Raw genomic sequence first — 20,082 nt, 5'->3', positions numbered from 1 at the left:
AGCAGACATTATTTGTAAAGATTAGTAAGACAACTGATTAATGGGTATTCATCCAGGAAAAAGAGGGGATCAATGCCCACTTTCTTCCCAGCAAAGAGAGGAGTCTCTAGTGTGCCAGATGACGACCGGCTCGTGAACGTAGGCAAACATGTACCGAAAGACAGTGGCACTAGGAAGCGATGCAGATTCCGCAGCACAAACTCTAAAGAGAAGAAAACAAAAGCTGTTTGCACTGCTTGTGGTGTACCACTCTGTGCCACACCATGTTTTTCCAAGTTTCATGGTGGCATGTACAGTTTTGTAAGTATTGATCATGTATTATGAAAATTGAAATGTAATGACTGTTTTTTTACACTGACTCTACACAAATAAAAAGATTACATGCATGTATAATTTGTAGTTATTTTATTCTCTGCAAAATCCTGTTTATGGCTAAAAAAATAAAATTACAAAATCAGTCAGTCAGCAGAAAAGGTATCTTGCGTTGGTTCGTGGGACATGTGTGTCCCACTTCCTGTTGTGAAAAAATGGAGAACTTAAAAAATATTTTGGTGGTGAAAATATAATAATTGGACTGAAAAGAAACTGTTATCACCTTAACATTTTAAAAATCTGTAAAAAATGAATTTTATCCATGAAAGGGTTAAGAGACACATGTGGAATTGTCTCTGAACTTGCACGTCTTGTGCCAATAACTTATTGTCGTATGCTGCTGCGGCGGCTGCGGTTTTTTCTTTCTCCAGCGTCTTTCCTCTCGCGCTGTTTCTGTCGAATAGTGGGTCTTGCGCAGCCACGTCCGGAGGTATCTGTTGCTGTCACACATGCGGTTTCCGCTCACGAGTTTGGCGGGGTATATCGCACGCGTTTCGCACTTCAGGAAACGCCGATACCGCTGGTGCGGACGTGCGCAGCGGACCGGATGCTGCGGCGACTGCCACCTTCCGCGGAGGTCCGCAGCTGCTGGAACGGCCAGCTGCGCTCGCACACTAGTGCAGCAGCCATGCGTAACGCCGGATCGGGTCGCGCTGTCGCCTTCGGCCTGTTGGCGCTGACGGCGTTGGCCACAGCGGCGTCGTCAGGTTGCGTGAAGTCGGCAGCATCTGCAGGAGCCGCTAAAGTTGCGGTTAGCGAGGAAGCGGATGCGCCGTCCGGTAGCGGGATGTACTTAGTGCCGCGTCTGGGCAAGAACCCAGTGCTGGGGCCCGTCACGGGCGCGCCGCCCGGCAAGCTGGCGCACGTCCCTCTCTCCGCGCCGTCTGTCTCCGTTCGCAGGAAAGGTAGAACACACCTCCCGTTGTGGCGATAAGGCAATAATGTGTCGAAAAAAATACTAGAAACCTGACTCCTTAAGCACTGTGTTTTTTCTGTATTCTTTTTCCTATTCCATTTTCAGAATATATATAAATGACCTAGTAGATAGTGTCGGAAGTTCCATGCAGCTTTTCGCGGATGGTGCTGTAGTACACAGAGAAGTTGCGGCATTAGAAAATTGCAGCAAAATGCAGGAAGATCTGCAGCGGATAGACACTTGGTGCAGGGAGTGACAACTGACCCTTAACATAGTAATGTAATGTATTGCGAATACATAGAAAGAAGGATCCTTTATTCTATGATTATATGATAGCGGAACAAACACTGGTAGCAGTTACTTCTGTAAAATATCTGCTAGTATGCGTACGGAACGATCTGAAGTGGAATGATCATATAGAAGTAATTGTTGGTAAGGCGGGTGCCAGGTTGAGATTCATTGGGAGAGTCCTTAGAAAATGTAGTCCATCAACAAAGGAGGTGGCTTGCAGAATACTCGTTCGACCTATACTTGAGTATTGCTCATCAGTGTGGGATCCGTACCAGATTGGGTTGATGGAGGAGATAGAGAAGATCCAAAGAAGAGCGGCGCGTTTCGTCACAGGGTTATTTGGTAAGCGTGATAGCGTTATGGACATGTTTAGCAAACTCAGGTGGCAGACTCTGCAAGAGAGGCGCTCTGCATCGCGGTGTAGCTTGCTGTCCAGGTTTCGAGAGGGTGCGATTCTGGATGAGGTATCGAATATATTGTTTCCCCCTACTTATACCTCCCGAGGAGATCACGAATGTAAAATTAGAGAGATTCCAAAGCGCACGGAGGCTTTCCGGCAGTCGTTCTTCCCGCGAACCATACGCGACTGGAACACGAAAGGGAGGTAATGACAGTGGCACGTAAAGTGCCCTCCGCCACACACCGTTGGGTGGCTTGCGGAGTATAAATGTAGATGTAGATTCTTCCAGACAACTTTGGTTTTCCCATCTCTCCTCTGCATCACTAAACACATGATTTTCTACACTTCCCGCAAGCTTGACACCAACCAGTCACTTCAGCCCATTTTGCAAAAATCATATTTGTGTCATCAGTTGTGCTACTGTATGTCTATTAGTCTAGGTATGTACCGTCGATGCACCTAATTGAAGGCAGTTTGTTTATTGCCACACGGGTTTCGCTTCTTTTATTTGGGAAGCACCATCAGTGGCCTGTAATACATATTTCCATCTATACCTACAATAAACGTAATATGTTGTAGATATAATATGCTGCCATATTACATTTTGTCGTGTTTTTCTCTTGTTTTTTTAGGTTTGGATCAACTTTTGTAGCACAAATTTCGTAATGTGAATTTATCGTTCGGTGTTACTTATAATTTCCAGCGCTGTTGACTCATGTGTGTGGTCCTGGAAATATATTCGTTAGTTTACATACTCCAGCTGCCTGATTACTGAATTTCTTTCACCCACATGTGTCACATCGCATATATCACTCGCACTTTCCATTTTGTGATCAACATGTGTGTGTGTTTTCGGTGTGTAGCGTTGCCAGTTGTTTTTGTGTGTTTGTCTTTTGCTTGTGTTGTGCTGTTGTTCGATATTATTTGTTGTATGTGAATGCATGTGTATTTCCTGCGTGTAATTGTGTATTCTGTAATTCTTTCTTCAGAGGGTGATTTTTTTATGGATGTTATTTCTACAGACACACACACACACACACACACACACACACACACACACACATATATATATATATATATATATATATATAGGATGGTCCATTGATCGTGACCTGGCCAAATATCTCACGAAATAAGCGTCAAACGAAAAAACTACACAGACGAAACTTGTCTAGCTTGAAGGGGGAAACGAGATGGCGCTATGGTTCGGCCGCTAGATGGCGCTGACATACGTCAAACGGATATCAACTGCGGTTTTTTAAATAGGAACCCCCAGTCTTTATTACATATTCGTGTAGTACGTAAAGAAATATGAATGTTTGAGTTGGACCACTTTTTTCGCTTTGTGATGGATGGCACTGTAGCAGTCACAAACAAATGGCTCACAATTTTAGACGAACTGTTGGTAACAGGTAGGTTTTTATAATTAAAAGACAGAACGTATGTCCGTTTGAACATTTTATTTCGGTTGTTCCAATGTGATACATGTACCTTTGTAAACTTATCATTTCTGAGAACGCACTATATGCCGGACATCCATCACGTTGGAAGTACATCGGCATTCTGTCATGCAGTGAAACATCCTGTAGTAACATCGGTACAACATTACGTAGGAAATCAGCATACATTGCACCATTTAGATTGCCATCGATAAAATAGGGGCCAGTAATCCTTCTTCCAATAATACCGCACCATACATTAACCCGCCAAGGTCGCTGATGTTCCACTTGTCGCAGCCATCGTAGATTTTTCGTTGCCCAATAGTGCATACTATGCCTGTTTACGTTACCTCTGTTGGTGAATGACGCTTAGTCGCTAAATAGAAAGCGTGCAAAAAATCTGTCAACGTCCCGCAATTTCTCTTGTGCCCAGTGGCAGAACTGTACACGACGTTCAAAGTCGTCGCCATCATTTTCCTGGTGCATAGAAATATGGTACGGGTGCAATCGATGATGACGTAGCATTCTCAACACCGACGTTTTTGAGATTCCCGATTCTCGCGCAGTTTGTCTGCTACAGATGTGCGGATTAGCCGCAACAGCAGCTAAAACACCTACTTGGGCATCATCATTTGTTGCAGGTCGTGGTTGACGTTTCACATGTGTCTGAACTTCCTATTTCCTTAAATAACGTAACTATCAGGCGAACGGTCCGGGCACTTGGCTGATGTCGTCCAGGATACCGAGCAGCATAAATAGCATACGCCCGTTGGGCATTTTGATCACAATAGCCATACATCAACAGGAGCCATACACAACACGGTAGCGACATTTTCCACAATTGGTAAACGGTCCATTTTAACACGGGTAATGTATCACGAAGCAAATACCGTCCGCACTGGCGGAATGTTACGTGATACCACGTACTTATACGTTACTGACTATTACAGCGCCATCTATCACACAACGAAAAAAGTGGTCCATCTAAAACATTCATATTTCTTTACGTACTAGACCAAAATGTAATACAAAATGGGGGTTCCTATTTAAAAAAATGCAGTATATATCCGTTTGACCCATGGCAGCGCCATCTAGCGGGCTAACCATAGCGCCATCTGGTTTGCCCCTTCAAGCTAGACGAGTTTCGTTCTTCGTAGTTTTTTCGTTTGATGTTTATTTCTTTAGATATTTGGCCCGGTCACACGAAACCACAATGCGACCATATCGGCGCATTCTAAGGAGGGAGTGCGTGTTTCGGGTTTCCTGAAGAAACAGTTTTGCTCCAGTATGGATAACAGGTGCATCACTGTGTGCGACTGACACGGCGGGGTGTGTGTGTGCGTGTGTGTGTGTGTGTGTCTGTGTGTGTGTGTGTGGAGGGGAAAGTGACGCTATATGCACACACACATATACAGGGTGAGTCACCTAACGTTACCGCTGGATATATTTCGTAAACCACATCAAATACTGACGAACCGATTCCACAGACCGAACGTGAGGAGAGGGGCTAGTGTAATTGTTTAATACAAACCATACAAAAATGCACGGAAGTATGTTTTTTAACACAAACCTATGTTTTTTAAATGGAACCCCGTTAGTTTTGTTAGCACATCCGAAAATATAAACAAATACGTAATCAGTGCCGTTTGTTGCATTGTAAAATGTTAATTACATCCGGAGATATTGTAACCTAAAGTTGACGCTTGAATACCACTCCTCCGCTGTTAGATCGTGTGTATCGGAGAGCACCGAATTACGTAGGGATCCAAAGGGAACGGTGATGGACCTTAGGTACAGAGGAGACAGGAACAGCACATTACGTCCACATGCTAACACCTTTTTATTGGTCTTTTTCACTGACACACATGTACATTACCATGAGGGGTGAGGTACACGTACACACGTGGTTTCCTTTTTCAATTACGGAGTGGAATGGAGTGTGTCCCGACATGTCAGGCCAATAGATGTTCAATGTGGTGGCCATCATTTTCTGCACACAATTGCAGTCTCTGGCGTAATGAATGTCGTACACGCCGCAGTACATCTGGTGTAATGTCGCCGCAGGCTGCCACAATACGTTGTTTCATATCCTTTGGGGTTGTAGGCACATCACGGTACACATTCTCCTTTAACGTACCCCACAGAAAGAAGTCCAGAGGTGTAAGATCAGGAGAACGGGCTGGCCAATTTATGCGTCCTCCACGTCCTATGAAACGCCCGCCGAACATCCTGTCAAGGGTCAACCTAGTGTTAATTGCGGAATGTGCAGGTGCAGCACCATGCTGATAACACATACGTCGACGCGTTTCCAGTGGGACATTTTCGAGCAACGTTGGCAGATCATTCTGTAGAAACGCGATGTATGTTGCAGTGCTCTCCGATACACACGATTGAACAGCGGAGGAGTGGTACTCAAGCGTCAACTTTAGGTTACAATATCTCCGGATGTAATTAGCATTTTACAATGCAACAAACGGAACTGATTACGTATTTGTTTATATGTTCAGATGTGCTAACAAAACTAACGTGGTTCCATTTAAAAAAACGTAGGTTTGTGTTAAAAAACATACTTCCGTGCATTTTTGTATGGTTTGTATTAAACAATTACACTAGCCCCTCTCCTCACGTTCGGTCTGTGGAATCGGTTCGTCAGTATTTGATGTGGTTTACGAAATATATCCAGCGGTATCGTTAGATGACTCATCCTGTATATATATATATATATATATATATATATATATATATATATATATATATATATATATTATTATTCACGTTTGGGCCCTACTGGACCACGCGAAGTACAATCACGGGGCATTCAGTTATTTTCTTTTAGACTTTCTCTCTGCCCAAATTGTTTTCATTCTCTCGGAATGAGCTCTTTTCCTTTCATCAGACCATGTGGTTCCAGTTTTCTTTGGTTTTTCAGCTTGACCAACTACCCAGTCATGAATTTTTTGCCCAAATAATTTTCTGTCTTGAATTTCATCTTGTTTTATATCTGCCTCTTTCATGTCCTCTTTTATAGCAGCAATCCATTTTATTGTCTCAAATTTAGCTTTACTTCGATTTTCGTAGAATTCCACTACTTGTTTAGTTAGTCTGGTAGCATCCATTCTTTTAATATGCCCATAAAATTTTAATCTGCGTTTTTTCATATCCGAATATATGCTGGTGTATTGTTGAATTTCACTATTTGCTCTTAGCCTGTATGTTCCTTCTTCAGTATATTTTGGACCTAGAATTTTTCTGATTACTTTTCTTTCTATTTTTTGGATTTCTTGAATGTCCTTTTTTCTGTTTAAAATTAGCGTTTCAGCCCCATAAAGGCACTCTGGTTTTATGACCGTGTTGTAATGTCTCAATTTAGAGTACCTCGAGAGACATTTTTTGTTGTAGATGTCTTTTGTAAGTCTAAAAGCTGTCTCCATCTTTTGACAACGAATTTCATTTCCAATTTTTTCTAGACCAATCTCTGAGATTGTTTCACCTAAATATTTGAATTGCGAAACTCTTTTGATTTTTCCATACTTAGTTTCCAAAAGTTTGGGTGCCAGTTTGTTGCTAGTCATATACTGTGTTTTTTCAAATGAGATTTGGAGACCTACTCTTTCTGCTGTTTCTTTAAGAATTTCTATTTGTTTCTGAGCAATTTGGATGTCCTGCGTTAGAATAACCAAGTCGTCTGCAAAGGCCAAACAGTCTATTCGAATATTTGTTCGTCCTAATTTCACTGGTTGGTCAATTTTGAACTCCAATTTTCGTTCGCGCCACTCTTGTATTACTTTTTCTAGAACGCAGTTAAATAGCAACGGAGAGAGTCCATCACCTTGCCTCACGCCTGTTTTTATTTCAAAGGATTCTGAAATTTCTCCTCTGAACTTTACTTTTGATTTTGTACCAGTTAGCGTGTCTCTGATAATTGCCGTGGTTTTAGGATCCAGGCCTTGTTCTTTCACAATTTGGAAAAGAGATTCACGATCCACTGAGTCATAAGCCTTTCTAAAATCTACAAAGGTACAAACTAGTTTTTTATTCTAAATTTTTTGATGTCTGAGAATTAGTTTGAGGACTAAAATCTGTTCTGGGCAAGATCTATTTGGCCTGAAACCTGCTTGATATTCGCCAATTTTCCATTCAAGTTGTTGTTGTGCTCGGTTCAGAAGACATTGAGAGAGGATTTTGTATGTGACTGGAAGAAGAGAAATTCCTCTGTAATTATTAACATCAGTTTTGTCTCCCTTCTTATGAAGTGGGTGAATCAAGGCGGTTTTCCATTCATCAGGAATTTTTTCAGTTTGCCAAATGTTTTGCATGATTGAAGTAATTTCTTTAATGGTTTTTGGACCAGCTGCCTTTAAAAGTTCTGCAACAATTCCATCTTCATCAGATGCTTTGTTGTTTTTCAACCTATGAATTTCTTTAATGATTTCCTCTTCATTTGGTGCAAGTGAAACTGGATTGCATTGTTGGGGAATTTTTGGTGGAAATCTTTCTGTGGGCTCGGGGCAATTTAGAAGATTCTTAAAATATTTAGAAAGTTCTTTGAAATTTTCTTGGTTGTTAAGAGCCAACTGTCCATTTTCCTTCTTGAAGCAAAGATTCTGGGGTTGGTACCCCTTTATTTTGGTTTTAAAAGTTTTATAAAAATTTCTGGTATTGTATTTCTGAAAATCTTCTTCAATTTCTAAGAGTTGACTATTCTCATATTGTCTTTTTGTTTGTCTAATTAGTTTTGAAGTGTCTTTTCTAGTTGTCAGGAATGTATCATATGTGTCTTCTGTCTTGTTGCTATTCCATGCTTTAAATGTCTCTTGTCTGGCTTTGATTGCATGATCACAGTTTTCATTCCACCAAGCATGTTTCTTGTGTTTTCGTAAAGGAATTTGATCTTGAGCTGTTTTGATAATCTTGTGTTTGAGTTGTTCCCAATTTTGTGCACTTGTTTTGTCAAATTCGTCTGCTAATAATGATGGTTGGATTTTACTGGTGTCAAATTCGGGGATTAATGGTGTCCTTTTGTTGAAATTTTGGGGTTTTAGCTTTAGTTTCACACGGGTTAAGTAATGGTCTGAGTCAATATTGGCGCCTTTACGAACTTGAACATTTAAAATTTTTTAAGAATTCTTTTGTCTGTTTTGCTTTTAAACAATCGGTAGTTTCCAAAATCCATGGTATTCTCATCAGGCAACCTTGTTTCTTGCAGGGCTAAAATTTTGATATTTTGTTCTTTTAGTGTGTCTCCTAATTTATAGAGTTTTCCTGGTGTCAAGAGAGAGTTAATATTGATAGTTCCAAAAAATGTTTCGACCTTGGGCATGAGTCGGTCAAAAGACTTCGATTTCCTCTGGTTTGGGATATAGCGTTTCAGCCTAGTCTCCCCAGAATCCGATAGACTAGTTGCGCCACTGATGGCGGAGGATTTGTTACCACCTGGGGTAATTTTGTAATTACTAAAACGCTCCATAATAGTACTTAGAATCAAAGGGTTGAGCTCAGAAAAGCTCTATATATATATATATATATATATATATATATATATATATAATATATATATATATATATATATTACTACAAGATGTTTCACTGCATGACAGAATGGCGATGTACTTCCATCGTGATGGATGTCCGGCATATAGCTCGCGTGCGGTTGAAGCGGTATTGAATAGCATATTTCATTACAGGTGGATTGGTCATCTAAGCACCATACCATGGCCCGCACGTTCACCGGATCTAACTTCCCCGGATTTCTTTCTGTGGGGAATGTCGAAGGATATTTGCTATCGTGATCCACCGACAACTCTTGACAACATGCGTCAGCACATTGTCAATGCATGTGCGAACATTACGGAAGGCGAACTACTCGCTGTTGATAGGAATGTCGTTACATGTATTGCCAAATGCATTGAGGTTGACGGACATCATTTCGAAAATTTATTGCATTAATGTGGTATTTACAGGTAATCACGCTGTAACAGCATGTGTTCTCAGAAATGATAAGTTCACAAAGGTACATGTATCACATTGGAACAACCGAAATAAAATGTTCAAACGTACCTACGTTCTGTATTTTAATTTAAAAAACCTACATGTTACCAACTGTTCGTCTAAAATTGTGAGCCATATGTTTGTGACTATTACAGCGCCAACTACCAGAAAGCGAAAAAAGTGGTCCTAGTGAAATATTTATATTTCTTTACGTACTACACGAATATGTAATAAAAATGGGGGTTCCTATTTCAAAAATCGCAGTTGATATCCGTTTGACCTATGGCAGCGCCTTCTAGCGGGCCAACCATAGCGCCATCTGGTTTCCCCGTTCAAGCTAGACAAGGTTCCGATTTTTTAGTTTTGTTTGTTTGACGCTTATTTCGTGAGATATTTTGCTCGCTCACGATCAATGGACCACCCTGTATTTCTTTCAGTTACTTTCTATACTATACTGTAGCAGTTCTTTCAACGCATGTGCGAGCTTCATCGAGCTCTCTTATTTTGCGCTGCTCACGAAGATGTTTGTAATTTTAATAAAAATCCGTTTACTTTTAGTATCCTTCTGTAACACTCTCAGATTCTTCGACTCTCTTCTTTTCCGGTTTCTTCATGGCCGATACCACGCAGAGCAACATATTTCTTTTGTTGTAAATTTTCTTCGCTAGTACGAGGACAATCCAAAAAGTAACAGCAAACTCTCACTGTTAAACGCAATGAACACGTCAGACATATTTCCCAACGAGTGAAGATACATGCTTTGAGAAAGTTCCGGCATACGCTGATAGGTGGCATGACAAGTTGAATAGGAAATGCAATTGAAACAAAATTGCCACGTCTCTTGCTGTGTACACTGTACAAGAACAGCGAGCAGTAATGCCTAGGACGTAAAACCTCAACAAATCCATAGAAGGATGTTGGAACAGTATGGAGATAGATGCATTAGTGAAAGAAGCGTGTGCGAATAGTTTGATGCCTTTAAAAGTGGACGTACGTCGGTCCCAGATGAGGAACGCTCTGGCCGTCCCAGCACGGCCGTTACTGACGATAATGTGAGACCCACTGACGCCATGATTCGTGAGAACCGGCGTTTTTCTGTAGAACCTTAAGCCAGGCAGCTGAGTGCCAGTGTCGAATCTGCTCATACCATTAGCAGTGAGGTTCTCAAACACCGTTTATTGCGTGCAGGATGGGTGCCTAGGATGCTCACTGGTGAACACAAGATCATGCGTGTTCAGGCTGTCACATCACCTTCCGACAAGTATCATCACAGGAGACGAAACCCGGGTGCATCACTGTGAACCAGAAAGCAAAAGACAGTCTTCAGAATGGCGACATTCTCTAGCCAAGAAGAAATCCAAGTGCCAGCCCTCTGCCGGAGAGGCCCTTTTCACCTTCTTTTAGAATACGAATGGGCAGATTTTGGAGCACTATCACCAAAGGGGTGAAACAGTCAACAGTGTAGGGTACAGCGCCATTTTGCAGAATGAGCTAGAGCCAACAGTACGGAGCCGTCGCAGAGAACTTCAGTCTAGAGGTATTCTCCTCCAGCACGACAACCCGCCTACTGACCGCCGCTCCAACTCTTGCCGTTTTTCGGAGACAGATTTTAGATCTCACTGCATTCCCCATCTCGCTCCTTCGGATTTCCGTGTGTCTGGACCCCTGAAGGACTCTGACAGAGGTTAAAGAAGCGGTCCTCTCTCGGCTGCGGGCACAACCGAAACCTTTTACTCGAATGGATTAGAAAAGGTGATGCAACGTTATGAGAGCTGTATCGAAAAGGAGGATAGTAACGTTGATAAATCACTTCTCGTTTGCAAAAGAAAGTGAAATAGTCTGAAGAGCCAAAGAAACTGATAGACTTGCTTAATATCGTGTAGGGCCCACGACGTGGTACGGACTCGACTAGTGTCTGAAGTAGTGCTGGAAGGAACTGACACCATGAATCTCGCAGAACTGTCCATAAATCCGTAAGATATGAGGGGATGGAGATCTCTTCTGAACAGCACGTTGCAAGTAATCCCAGATATGCTCAATACTGTTCATGTCTGGGGAGATTGGTGGCCAACAGGTGTTTAAGCTCAGAAGAGTGTTTCTGGAGCCACTCTGTAGCAATTCATGACGTCTGGCGCGTCGCATTGTCCTGCTGGAATCGCCCAAGTCCGTCGGAATGAACAATGGACATGAATGGATGCAGGTGATCACACAGGATGCTTACGTACGTGTCACCTGTCAGTCATATCCAGAGGTATCATGGGTCGCAAATCACTCCAACTGCACACGCCCCACACCATTACAGAGCCTCCGCCAGATTGAACATTTCCCTTCTGACATGCACGGTCCTTGGATTCATGACATTGTCTCCATACCCGTACACGTCCATGAGCTCGATACAATTTGAAACGAGACTCGTCCGACCAGTGATCAACAGTCTAATGTCGGCGCTGACGGGCCCAGGCGATGAGTACAGCTCTATGTCGTGCAGTCATCAAGGGTACACGAGTGGGGCTCCGGCTCCGAAAGCCCATATCGATGATGTTTCGTTGAATGTCTCTCACGCTGACACTTTTTGATGGCCCAGCATTGAAAATTGCAGCACGTTGAACGATTATCTTCAGTAGTCGCTGGTCCTGTTCTTGCAGGATCTATTTCCGGCCACAGCAATGTCGTAGATTTGATGTTTTACCAGATTTCTAATATTCACGGTACACTTGTGAAAAGTTCGTATGGGAAAATTCCCATTTCATCGCTACGTCAGAGATGCTATGTCCCACCCCTCGTGTGTCGAGTACAACACCACGTTCAAACTTACTTAATTCTTAATAACCTGCCATTGTTGCAGCAGTAACCACTGTAACAACTGCGTCAGACACTTGTTGTCTTATATAGGTGTTGCTGACGGCGCGCCGCATTCTGCCTGTTTACATATCTCTGTATTTGAATACGCATGTCTATACCAGTTTCTTTGGCGCTTCAGTGTACATGCTTCGCAAAAAATACTTTGCTTTTGCTTTTTGAAACACTCTCGTATACGTAATGAGTGCTCTTATTTTTAAGCTCCGTCAAGCGGTGAGGCGCCCTCTACTGAACAATTTATTGTGTACATTGACCGGGAAGGGCGAGACCATTGATTTGATGCTGAGATCAAGTCACACTCTTATTGTTTCGAAAAGTTTCATCTACATCTATACTCCGCAAGCCACCCCACGGTGTGTGGCGGAGGGCACTTTACGTGCCACTGTCGTTACATCCCTTTCCTGTTCCAGTCGCCGGCCGCAGTGGTCTAGCGGTTCTAGGCGCTCAGTCAGCAACCGAGCGACTGCTACGGTCGCAGGTTCGAATCGTGCCTCGGGCATGGATGTGTGTGATGTCCTTAGGTTAGTTAGGTTTAAGTAGCTCTAAGTTCTAGGGGACTGATGACCACAGATGTTAAGTCCCATAGTGCTCAGAGCCATTTGAACCATTTGTTCCAGTCGCGTATGGCTCGCGGGAAGAACGACTGCCGGAAAGCCTCCGTGCGCTTTGGAATCTCTCTAATTTTACATTCGTGATCTCCTCGGGAGGTATAAGTAGGGGGAAACAATATATTCGATACCTCATCCAGAAACGCACCTTCTCGAAACCTGGACAGCAAGCTACACCGCGATGCAGAGCGCCTCTCTTGCAGAGTCTGCCACTTGAGTTTATTAAACATCTCCGTAACGCTATCACGCTTACCAAATAATCCTGTGACGAAACGCGCCGCTCTTCTTTGGATCTTCTCTATCTCCTCTGTCAACCTCACCTGGTACGGATGCGACACTGATGAGCAATACTCAAGTATAGGTGAACGAGTGTTTTGTAAGCCACCTCCTTTGTTGATGGACTACATTTTCTAAGGACTCTCCCAATGAATCTCAACCTGGCACCCGCCTTACCAACAATTACTTTTATATGATGATTCCACTTCAAATCGTTCCGTACGCATTCTCCCAGATGTTTTACAGAAGTAACTGCTACCAGCGTTTGTTCCGCTATCATATAATCATACAATAAAGGATCCTTCTTTCTATATATTAGCAATACATTACACTTGTCTATGTTAAGGGTCAGTTGCCACTACCTGAACCAAGTGCCTATCCGCTGCAGATCTTCCTGCATTTTGCTGCAATTATCTAATGCTGCAACTTCTCTGTATACTACAGCATCATCCGCGAAAAGCCGCATGGAACTTCCGACACTATCTACTAGGTCATTGATATATATTGTGAAAAGCAATGGTTCCATAACACTCCCCTGTGGCACGCCAGACGTTACTTTAACATCTGTAGACGTCTCTCCATTGAGAACAACATGCTGTGTTCTGTTTGCTAAAAACTCTTCAATCCAGCCACAAATTCAAATGGTTCAAATGGCTCTGAGCACTAATGGACTTAACATCTATGGCCATCAGTCCCCTAGAACTTAGAACTACTTAAACCTAACTAACCTAAGGACAGCACACAACACCCAGTCATCACGAGACAGAGAAAATCCCTGACCCCACCGGGAATCGAACCCGAGAACCCGGGCGTGGGAAGCGAAAACGGTACCGCACGACCATCACGGACATCCAACCACACACCTGATATTCCACAGGCTCTTACTCTATCAGGAGACAGTGCGGAACTCTATCGAACGCCTTCTGGAAGTCAAGGAAAACGGCATCTACCTGGGAGCCCTTATCTAATATTTTCTGGGTCTGATGAACAAATAAAGCGAGTTGGGTCTCTCACGATCGCTGTTTCCGGAATCCATGTTGATTCCTACAGAGTAGATTCTGGGTCTCCAGAAACTACATGGTACGCGAGCAAAAAACATGTTGTAAAATTCTACAACAGATCGATGTCAGAGATATAGGTCTATAGTTTGCGCATCTGCTCGACGACCCTTCTTGAAAACTGTAACTACCCGTGCTCTTTTCCAATCATTTGGAACCTTCCGTTCCTCTAGAGACTTGCGGTAGATGGCTGTTAGAAGGGGGTAAGTCCGCAGCTCGTGGTCGTGCGGTAGCGTTCTCCAGGGTTCGATTCCCGGCGCGGTCAGGGACTTTCTCTGTATCGTGATGACTGGGTGTTGTGTGATGTCGTTACGTTTAAGTAGTTCTAGGGGACTTATTTATTTATTTATTTATCGTATCCAAGACATCACCATTTTACAAAAAAAAAAATTATATTACAATGCAAGAGAAGTAGCTATAATACAATAATACATGGTTATAAGGTAAATTAACTACAATGATACAGAAAAGTATGTAACATATAATGATAAGCGCTAAGGATGCGAAACAGAGCGATTTTCATATCCCACGTGAAGCCCAATACACTGCAGCTTGAATAGCCTTGTCATTTGCTTCAAACAGGTCTTGAGTCGAACACGGGTTGTTTAGTTTCCCGCAGACCAGTAGGTGTTGTGGGTCTTGCTGTTCTCCACACTCGCAGGGCTCGTCTGCACTGATGTAGCCCCGTTTTTCCAAGTTTGCTCTGCATCTTGATACGCCTGTTCGTAGTCTATTCAGGGCTTTCCAGGTCGTATATGGGAGTTCAGAGCCAGCTGTGGGTTCTTCCCTGGGGCTATTACCTGGTCTTCCTGGGTCCACATTGTACCACAGCTCTTCTCATCGTGCTCTAGGCGATAAAAGAGTTGCTTCAGTTGTTCGTAGGAAACTCTTCCTTGATTTAAGTCGGCGAGGTTGAAGATTGTATCCGAACATTGGATGCCTGGGATCTGTCTCCTGTTTATGTTTCTCGATTTCTGCGGCAGTCCTTCTTCTGATGTCTGGCGGGGCTATGCCCATGAGGTGGTACAGCTGCTTTGTGGGAGTTGGGCAGAGGCATCCTGTCACGATGCGTCCAGTCTCATTCAGTGCTATATTTACTTGTTCAGCGTGGGTGGAATTTTGACAAACGTGTGCCGAGTACTCCGCAGTGGAGAAACATAAAGCTAAAGCTGACGTGCGGAGAACTGTAGGTTGCGCTCCCCATATGCTATTTGTTAGCTTGCGGATGATGTTGTTCCTGGCACTCACTTTCATCTTTGTGGCCAAACAGTGTTCCTTGTAGGTGAGAGCACGTTCAAGTTTAATCCCAAGATGTTTTGGTGTGTCGCAGTGAGATAGATGTTGTCCCTGCCAGCTTATGTTGAGTTTCCTCCTTGCTTCCTTATTACGTAGGTGAAAAGCACAGACCTGGGTTTTTGCTGGGTTTGGCTTGAGGTGGTTATTATCATAATAGTCACCCAGCTTTTCAATCGCTAAAGTTAATTTACTTACTACCTCTTCAAAAGTTTTACCCTGGGTGGCAACGACTGTATCGTCTGCATAGATGAAGGAGCGAGCGTCCATGCTGATCGGTTGGTCATTGGTATAAATATTATACAGCAATGGGGCGAGGACGCTACCTTGAGGTAGGCCGTTTTTCTGGGTCCGCCATCGGCTCTTCTTCGACTGCAGCGTGACAAAATACCGTCTATTCTGCAACAGGCACTGGATGAATTGCGCCAGTCGGTAGTCCTTTGTGATGTTATATATTTTTGATATTAACTTGCTGTGGTTTATGGTGTCGTAAGCTGCTATAAGGTCGATAAAGGCTGCACCTGTAATTTGTTTCCGCTCGTATCAATCTTCTATGTACTGTGTAAGGTTGAGGATTTGGCCACAGCATGACCTTCCTGGGCGGAATCCTGCTTGCTCTTTAATTATATTCTTGTCTACATGTTCTGAGATGCGGTTAAGGATCATTCTTTCTAAGACTTTATAGAGGTGGCAAAGCAGGGAGATAGGCCGAAAATTTTTAGGGTCTGTGGTTTTTTTTTTCCAGGTTTCGATATAGCTACTATATTTGCCTTCCGCCAAGTCTTGAGGATTTTCATTTCAAGAACACATTTGTTCATCATATCTAGTAACCACCGTCTGGTAACAGGTCCGAACATTTTTATTTGTTCTGGGCGTAGGTCATCTAGGCCAGCGGCTTTATTAATTTTCATTATGGAGATGGAATCTTCTAATTCTTTCAGAGTAAAGGGGGTGCCTAGGTGGTCTTTATCTTGAGTGCCTCTCTATAGTTTCTTTCTTGGGTGCTTCCTGTTGGTTTTACCATTAAGTAGAAGTTGATTTGCTATTTGATTTGGTGTGACCTTATACAAATTTTGTGTATTAGATGAGGGGTCATTATTGATGTTTTTAAGAAGTTGCCAGGCCTTTCGGCTATTCTGTTTCATGTCTAGGTTTGTGATTAGATTATACCATTTCATTGTTCTTGAGGCTGATTTGGCCTGGAGGAGTTCTTCTCCCGCCATAGTTGTTTCCTCTGAAAAAGGGTTTTCCTCGAAGAGCTGTTGGTAATGTTCCAGAAGAACCTTTGAGTTTCCGTCAAGTCCAGGGAAATAACTAGTTCTGCAGCCTCGGGGGATATTTCTTCGGGAGACAGTTTTAACTAATTCAATGAAAGTGTCATATTTTTCCGGGCTAGCATCAAGGTTCTGCACCTCTTTGTCAAGTTCTTCAGAGAATTTGTTCCATAGGGCACGTTTAAAATTAAAACGTCTTTGGAAATGGGTGGTTGCTGGTTTAACAACTGCTTCAACCAGACATAATATAGCTCGGTGCTGTGTATGTGGGAGGGGTTCTCCCACATCCTTCCTGGTCTGATGTGCTACGTTTCCGCTGACAAAGATGTTATCTGGATTGTATCCACGGTTCCACCTGCTGCTGTTGAAGGAATATGGAAGTTTGGGGTCGTGTATTAATTTAAGGCCAGTTGAGTCTGCCCAGGTTTCTAGGTCGTCCCCACTTTTGTCTGTGTGCCTGTACCCCCAGGCTGATCTATGACAGTTGAAGTCGCCCATTACTATTTTCGTTGGTTGTGAGTTGAAGTTGGTTGGCTCACTGAATCTGAACTCCCTGCTCGGTGGCTTATATATAGACGTCACAGTGCAGGACTGTAACTCTACAGTCAAGATTTCGATGTCTTCTTGAGATGTCAGTTCTGCATATATAATACCTAAGCCCATTTTGGCGAAGATTGCGCTGCCATATTGCTCGTGTGGTCTTTCAATTACTAATTTCATTCCGTGGATCTTTGGTCTTCTATTTGTGGGGCCAATGTGGGTCTCTTGGATTAGTAAGAGATCACAGTTGTGAGTTTTACATGCTACAGCAAGTAGCACTTCTTTCTCATGAGAGCGCCCTTCAATGTTTATGGACATTATATTTAGCGCTGGCTTTGATAAAAGCCTTTTTGTGGTGTCTTGGTGTTGAAAGGATTGGCCGTTAGGCACAGGCCTAACGTTGCCCAGGGTACGCCCGATCGTTGTCATGATCTTCGGGGAGGCTCCTTTCATGTACCTTCTAGGGGACTGATGACCATAAATGTTTAGTCCCATAGTGCTCAGAGCCAATTGATTGAAGGGGGTAAGTTCCTTCGGGTACTGTGTAGAATCGGACTGGTATCCCGTCAGGTCCAGCGGATTTTCCTCTGTTGAGTGATTTCAGTTGCTTTTGTATTTCTTGGACACTTATTTCGATGTCAGCCATTTTTTCGTTCGTGCGAGGATTTAGAGAAGGAACTGCAGTGCGGTGTTCGTCTGTGAAACAGCTTTGGAAAAAGGTGTTTAGTATTTCAGCTTTACGGGTGTCATCCTCTGTTTCAATGCCATTATCATCCCAGAGTGTCTGGATATGCCGTTTCGATCCACTTACTGATTTAACGGAAGACCAGAACTTCCTAGGATATTCTGTCAAGTCGGTACATAGAATTTTACTTTAGAATTCACTGAACGCTTCACGCATAGCACTACTTACGCTGACTTTGACATCGTTTAGCTTCTGTTTGTCTGAGAGGTTTTGGCTGCGTTTAAACTTGCAGTGAAGCTCTCTTTGCTTTCGCAGTAGTTTCCTAACTTTGTTGTTGAACCATGGTGGGGTTTTCCCGTCCCTCACAGTTTTACTCGTCACGTACCTGTCTAAAACGCATTTTACGATTGCCTTGAACTTTTTCCATAAACACTCAACATTGTCAGTGTCGGAACAGAAATTTTCTTTTTGATCTGTTAGGTAGTCTGAAATCTGCCTCCTATTACTCTTGCTAAACAGATAAACCTTCCTCCCTTTATTTAGATTCCTATTTACTTCCATATTCAGGGATGCTACAACGGCCTTATGATCACTGATTCCCTGTTCTGCGCAAAGAGAGTTATCTCCACGAGTCGGTTGTCTGTTTAATTGCTCGAGGTAACTTTCGGATGTGCACTCAGTATAATGTCATTCGATGCTCTGTCCCTACCACCCGTCCTAAACATCTGATTGTCCCAGTATATATCTGGTAAATTGAAATCTGCACCTAAGACTATAACATGCTGAGAAAATTTATGTGAAATGTATTCCAGATTTTCTCTCAGTTGTTCTGCCACTAATGCTGCTGAGCCGGGAGGTCGGTAAAAGGAGCCAATTATTAACCTAGCTCGGTTGTTGAGTGTAACCTCCACCCATAATAATTCACAGGAACTATTCACTTCTACCTTCACTACAGGATAAACTACTACTAGCAGCGACAAACACGCCACCACCGGTTGCATGCAATCCATCGTTTCTAAACACCGTCTGTGCCTTATGTAAAAATTTCGGCATAATTTATCTCTGGCTTCAGCCAGCATTTCGTACCTACAACGATTTCAGTTTCTTTGGCGCTTCAGTGTACATGCTTCGCAAAAAATAGTCTGCTGTTACTTTTTGAAACACCCTCGTACACGTAAGGAGTGCTGTTATTTTTAAGCTCCGTCAAGCGGCGAGGCGCCCTCGAATGAAGAATTCGTTGTGTACATTGACCGCAAAGGGCCAGAGCATTGATTTGATTCTGAAGTCTAGTCACGTGCTTATTGATTTGCAAAGTTTCGTTACAGCTAACACGGTCAAAGCTTGCTCCTGACCTCTAAAGCGCCGTTTTGCTTGCAGATGAGCCGGTGACGCAGCCGAGACTGCCGGAGAAGAGGTCTGTGGCGGAGAAAGACAGGGAGGCCTACTACAGGGCGCTCATAGACGCGGCCCAGAGACACCCGAGACGCCGGCACCCGCGCCTCGGCAGCCTCTCGCTTATGCTGGCCGGCGTCCGCTGAAGCGGCTCTCTCTTCCACTGGCTTCTACTGGGGCAATTGACCTTTCTTCGTTTTGCTTTATTAATCGATACCGTCGCCTACATCGACACTAACTTCCATCGAATGATAATTTCAATATCAGGACTGAAGTAGACTTTTTCTTAACGAATGTGTTCACTTGTACTAAGACCACGTTGAAGAAATGGTTCTGTTAGCATTCCACTAAACACTTAATGAAATAATCTTCTCGGTGATATGTTGTATCTTTTCATTCATTTCTTGTGCCTGTAATGGTCGTTTTATTCCAAAATAAAGCATTGATTGACAAGAAGGAATAGTAATCTTTTGAGTTACAGTTCCGGTGGGAAGCAGGCCAGTAGGTCTAATGCTTGATATCGATGGTGATGATGATTATGATGATGATGATGATGATGATGATGATGGTGATGATGAGTACGATGACGGTGGTGGTCGTGATGACGATTCTATCCATCCTAAGAAATCAATTTACTGTAGAGAGTTAATCAACTTTTAACTAGACTGCTAATTCACTAAAGGCGGCTGAT

The 20,082-nt window shown here is 43.1% G+C and overlaps 1 protein-coding gene across 1 annotated transcript; it reads left to right on the top strand.

Annotated features, from left to right (window-relative positions):
* Positions 1–914: 914 nt before the first annotated feature.
* On the top strand, positions 915–19,851 carry LOC124711744. Its single transcript, XM_047241955.1, has 2 exons — positions 915–1,277; positions 19,377–19,851. Exons 1-2 carry the CDS (start codon positions 920–922, stop codon positions 19,535–19,537), a joined length of 519 nt encoding a protein of 172 aa, XP_047097911.1. The 5' UTR covers positions 915–919; the 3' UTR covers positions 19,538–19,851.
* The last annotated feature ends 231 nt before the right edge of the window (positions 19,852–20,082 follow it).

Source organism: Schistocerca piceifrons, chromosome 8 (genome assembly GCF_021461385.2).
Source record: "Schistocerca piceifrons isolate TAMUIC-IGC-003096 chromosome 8, iqSchPice1.1, whole genome shotgun sequence".
Taxonomy (NCBI): Eukaryota; Metazoa; Arthropoda; class Insecta; order Orthoptera; family Acrididae; genus Schistocerca; species Schistocerca piceifrons.
This window is presented reverse-complemented; position numbering and strand designations above follow the sequence as displayed.